At 38.6% G+C, this 5,385-nt stretch overlaps 2 protein-coding genes across 2 annotated transcripts; one reads left to right on the forward strand and one right to left on the reverse strand.

Moving 5' to 3' along the window:
• Window positions 1-266: 266 nt before the first annotated feature.
• Window positions 267-1,367, forward strand: LOC122292857 (transcription repressor OFP17-like). The gene has a single exon (XM_043101401.1). It carries the CDS (start codon window positions 619-621, stop codon window positions 1,222-1,224), a length of 606 nt encoding a protein of 201 aa, XP_042957335.1. The 5' UTR covers window positions 267-618; the 3' UTR covers window positions 1,225-1,367.
• Window positions 1,368-2,072: 705 nt separating this feature from the next.
• LOC122290884 (protein GRAVITROPIC IN THE LIGHT 1-like) lies at window positions 2,073-3,437 on the reverse strand. Its single transcript, XM_043098567.1, has one exon. The coding sequence runs from the start codon at window positions 3,435-3,437 to the stop codon at window positions 2,073-2,075; it is 1,365 nt and encodes a 454-aa protein (XP_042954501.1).
• Between the last annotated feature and the right edge of the window lie 1,948 nt (window positions 3,438-5,385).

Raw genomic sequence — 5,385 nt, forward strand, 5'->3', positions numbered from 1 at the left:
AAAAAGGGTCCTCCTAAATTTGCAGATTACTCAAGTTCTAAACCAACCTAACAAAATCATGCCAAAGTAAAAATATGCAGCATTTAATATATATCTATAACCACACAAACTTACTCACTTTGAAAAAATACGAGGTTATTATTAACAAAAATAATTTTTCATGTGTTTTCTAGATTTATCTACTTTTTTTCTGAAGAATTCCACGAAGCTTGCACATCAATGCAAATATCATTTATCTGATAACAAATTAGCACAGGTCCATGGCGTGCGTCCAAATTCCCCTGATACGCATTGTCCAAGTAGTCATAGTTGTTTGGAAGTCAAGGGACAACACAAATCCTTAGCTGGAAACTCGCCAAGACAGGAATTGAGTTGCAATGAGGTATCCCACTCTACCTAGACGTGGTTCCCACCAGCACCACACCAATTAGGTATTCTTTAGTTAAATAAATATCACAGACAACCTTAACCAACATCCTCTTTAACAATCTCTCTCCCAGACAAACATTCACTTTTCAACTTCCTTCTCTTCTTCTCTTCCTGTCTGTTACACCAACCATCACCCCAACAAAGTTTGAGGCATCCCACCTCACCCCACGACCATATCAAAGGCAACGAATGCCCACCCAGCCTCCGTTCCTTCAACAGCACTCAGCATTCAAATCATTAGAGATGACACTCAAAGCATTACCTGCCTTTGGATCCAAGCTTCTAAACCCATGCAGAAAATTCCTTCGAGTCTTCAAATTTAGAATCAGAAAACCAGTCTTTATAAGAGCTCTTCGAGCTCGTCCTCACCGTACCAAAGCAGAGAAAAGTCCACCAAAGAATCGAATAACTGCATTACTAACAGGCTACCGCTCAATTAGGAAGTCAAAAGAGATGGATAGAGTAAGGGAGCTTTCAAATGGACATAGTGGAAGGCGGGAAGGACAGCTCTTTCCATCACCTATCACCGCGGCTTATATGAAAGCTACAAGGGCTGGCAAAAGGGAAGCTTCAGATGATGAAGATGTGGAAGATGCATGCAGGAGTTTTGAGAACTACTTGGTGGAGATGATTGCAAAAGAAGGGAAAGTAAGGGACTTGATGGATGTGGAGGAGCTTCTCCATTGCTGGAAGAGTCTAAAGAGTCCTGTTTTCATTGACTTGGTTTGCAGATTCTACGGAGAACTATGCAAGGACTTGTTTTCCACCAAGGATGAAGAAAGTGATGGTCCTTAAGGATTCAGTAATTAGAACTTTTTCTCTTCTTTTCCCGCTTCTCATCAGAACCTGTTTATTTTATCCTCCCTCTCACTCTGTTTCTTGAGTTATGTTTTTTTGTGGAAAGATAATATAGTTCCAAAAATAATATCTATCAGAAACAAGATAATCCCAACTGAACAAGTGCGAATGACAACTTAAAAGGGTACTCGAAAGTTTCCTTCTTGGTCCCTCCTTAACAATAAATTCTATAACTACTCAAGATTGATTGGATTAGATACGAAGAAAAAATGGAGGAAAAAAAGACTTATATTCGAACTTCAATGATAAGGAAAACAACTTACAACTTGGAAGGGTCTACCAGAAACATAGAGGCAGGAGAGATAGTCCATCCCCATGCTCGTTCCAAACTAAAGAGAGTGAGGTCAAGCTTGTAACGGGTTATGAACTCATCATTATTATTATGCAAATAGTATGTATTCATGCCGCTAGACCTCCACAACCCGTTAACAAGATGAATTTAGAAAGACACTAGGAGCCGTTGTTCTGTGTTGAATTACATAAAATTAGCCAAAACAGCAGATGAACAGGTGATATCTATTTAGAGTTCAAAAAAGTAATAAAAAAGATCCCTGCCATCTACGTTGTAGATTTATCAAAACTGGTCACTGGAAACTTAAAACTCTGAGCTTGTTTGTTCAATTGCATCATAAGCTACTAGTTATAGGTCCAAAAACTCACAATAACAGCTTTCAACTACCTTGAGTTTTTTTCTTTTCAATAACTACATTGAACTAATTATCAACATTTTACAAACAAGAGGTCAATAGGTTCTGCTAAGTTGAAGTTAGTCCAAGCACCTCCATCTAGCATTTACCAAGTGATGATTTCAGATCTGAAAGATACACCCGAGACCTCACTAATGTCTCTCCGATTTTAAAACCAGGCATGACCATAAGCCCAACTACAGGTATAGCATATTTTTCATCGGCCACAGCTGCACCTTCCATACCCTCTTCAACAGATTCCATATGCACATTTGAGAATAAACTACCTCTGCCGACAGTAAACATCTTTGCTTTGGGATCTATTGAAGCTGCAATGCCTTGAAAAGCCCAGACCCACTTTGCCATTTTTGCAAATATTTGGTAGAATGGTGTCCTGGGATGCTTGCCACTTAACACAAATGTCCTATGATCAAGATTTCCAAAGAATGATGCTTCCAGCATTGGATGGATTACTAATAGATACTTTTTTCTACAGAATTCCGCAAATTCAGAATTTGGATATGCTGTCAGAGCATCAATTGGATCATCCAACCTCATAATAGCGTCCACACTATAGGATTTAAGCCTGATACCATAAAACATTCTCCGTGCTATGTAAGCTTCAAATGCATACTTCTTGTGGGACCTTTTGGAATAAACAACTGCACCTGCGATTGATTTTGCTGCCAGATCTAGATCCCAACCTGAAGCTTTCATCAAGCTAATTATTGGCTTTGCAAAATCATGAATGGACTTGGAAGCAACGTTGAAAGCATCTTCCAGTGTGGTAGTGCTCAAAACCCTCGTATTCTTCTTCTCCAGGCTTACTTGCCTGATCTTCTCAACCAATCCATTATTCCCCAACTCCAGTTCCTGCAGCTCTTGTCGCACATGAAGAATCTCAGAATTTTTAGCTTTGACTTGAGACTTTAAGTCTTCCAACAGCCTCTCAACAAATTCAATTTCGACTTGCAATTGACTGGAGGCAGAGGAATTAAACTTTGCTTTCTTTGCAAATTGCTTCTCTTTATAGGCATGCTTAATCTTGCGAAGTGCTTCAAGCTGGGCCACAACAAGTTCATCAGCAGCTATAATCTTTTCTGGTTTATATGGAATATGAGCTTCCTGAAGCTGAACATAAGCAAATTTGAGAGCTGAAACTGTGTCAAATAACATCATGACCTCCCTGTCGCCATACACATTGCTTCTGCTCAAAACTTCAATGGGCTGAGGATGAACTTTTTCTCCATCACATTTTGTCTCTTCAGAAGCGGCACTGCTATCCTCACGCAATGGGGAAGTATTGTTTTTGGGGTTGTGGTGGTGGAGGTGGTTTTTCTGCTGATTAGCATTTTCAGGGGGTACGACACCAAGAGATCTCAGTTTACAAAGTTTTGCAAATTTGGAGACAATGTCGGATATGTTTGAGAAGGGCTTGGAGGATTTAGTGGTTGCATGTTCCATTGCTTAAGGATCAAATAGCCTAAAGCTGATACAGATCTAATTCAACGTGTCTTTAACTTCCACAAAGAGTAAATTTCGAAGTATAAATTACGACTAACTCTATGGAAGTGTGGGGTACAAAATCCTAATAGCATCCACAAATTTCCCCAAGAAGAACCACGATTCCCGGTAACGTACCTTAAACCCTCTGGTAGTGTCGGAACAGACAAATATAAAGCAAGAAACTTGGGTTTTAGTTAGCTCCTTTAATAGGACTAAATAAGTACAAAGAATAACAATTTGGCTTAAAAAGGAGGAGCAGAAATTCAAAGTATTTAAAGCGCTTGCCTTTATACCTAAAACCTCCACTTAAATAATTTACCAAATCAGAGGCCGTCCTGGATCAAACTTCAGTTTCAAGAGGCTTTACCATCAAGCGTCAAAAATAGAAGCGCCTAAAACGAATAGCTTTTTATGACGTTATTCTGTAACTAATTTAAAGGACACGCCTTTCTACCAACACAATGTTGACAAAGAGTTAGACAAAGAGAGGAGGTTCACCAAAGATCAAACTTGAGCATCAAGTGGCTTTACCATCGAGGTTCAGTACAGCCTACAGGAAACAAGAAGATGCCAGAACCCAAGATTTTTCTAGTACCAAACAATGAATATGAGCTTCTTACCCGAAGAACAAATGTCTGGGTTGGGCACAAACAAACACAACGCAAAGCAAAGGAGCGAGTTCTACAAACCCCAGAGAGAGAAAGACAGCGAGTGCACCTTGGACTTTGCGATCCACAACAATGCCACCCAAACAGAATATATTGTGCAGCTGCAGAGCAGAAGTAGCAAAACTAAAACATTTGTAATATCAAGAACGACGACGTTTCGGCACCCGCAGGAATCAAGTCTGATCAAAGTTTACTAATACCAAGTCGTCATTTTGTGTTTGAATCTCTCCAGCCGAGAGACTGTTTGCCTGTGTTTTTTAGGTGGGAAACTAGGGGTGTGTGAAAACGTGAGGCCGTAAGTTTACTAATATTTTTCATCATTTTTTATCAAGTTTTCCTTTTGTTTGTTTTGGGTGGAGGGGGGAAGGAGATCTGAACAGGGAATCTGTGCTGTTTCAGAAGCTGGTCGCTGAGTTTGAATTCTTTCTTGTATTTTCTTTTTTTCTCTTTTTTCTTGGCATTTCTTTGTTGGAGTTGTTAAAGAAAGAACCGCACGCAGATTACCGAAAAAAGATTTTTAACATCGCGCTGTAACCACAAAGGGTAAACGCACGTGGCTTTCTTTACCCCCTTCTATGTCAGGACTCCGTCTCCTCACGCACCCCAAGGCTAAAGTTCAAGTCTTTTTATCTTCCAGATGCACAGAGTTCCAGGTCGGATCTCAGCCGTGCATAGCATGCCGAATATCTTTAGATTATTATAAGAAAGTTAATACACAATCAAAATCCTTAAGATTATTATATTGTTTTTTTATTGATACTGTTCATTAAATAACGACCTCATAATAGTTTAGAGCATTTCCATTGAATTATCTAAATGTAAATTTAATTGTGCGTTTGGTTAATAGAGTCTTAAAATATATTATATTGGATTATATAAATGTAAAAGTGGATGACATTTTACTAAAGTAAGTTAGTGTTGTATATTAAATTTGATAGTGATAGGCCCCAACAAATATTAAGATGCTGACATAATTTACTCTCTCTTCTGTGAGAAATGTGCCACAATTTGGATGAAAATTTTCAGATGATGCATTTGTAAATTTCGGGCTGCTTATATAAGCAAAGCCACGTACAAGAATGTCAAAAATAAAGGAAAACAATTGAAATTCAAACACGTAAAATCAGAGCATGCAAAACACTTAAAAAAAATTGAGCATAACAAACAGAAATAACATGAAATAGAAAAACATGTAAAATTCTCAACTGCAACGTAAAACCCTCAACAATCCATTCCAC

This window comes from Carya illinoinensis, chromosome 13 (genome assembly GCF_018687715.1).
Source record: "Carya illinoinensis cultivar Pawnee chromosome 13, C.illinoinensisPawnee_v1, whole genome shotgun sequence".
In the NCBI taxonomy this organism is placed as follows: domain Eukaryota; kingdom Viridiplantae; phylum Streptophyta; class Magnoliopsida; order Fagales; family Juglandaceae; genus Carya; species Carya illinoinensis.

What these genes read in the sequence shown, in the direction of transcription:
- LOC122290884 (XM_043098567.1), bottom strand. Translation starts at nt 3,437, where the DNA reads ATGGAACATGCAACCACTAAATCCTCCAAGCCCTTCTCAAACATATCC.
- LOC122292857 (XM_043101401.1), top strand. Translation starts at nt 619, where the DNA reads ATGCCCACCCAGCCTCCGTTCCTTCAACAGCACTCAGCATTCAAATCA.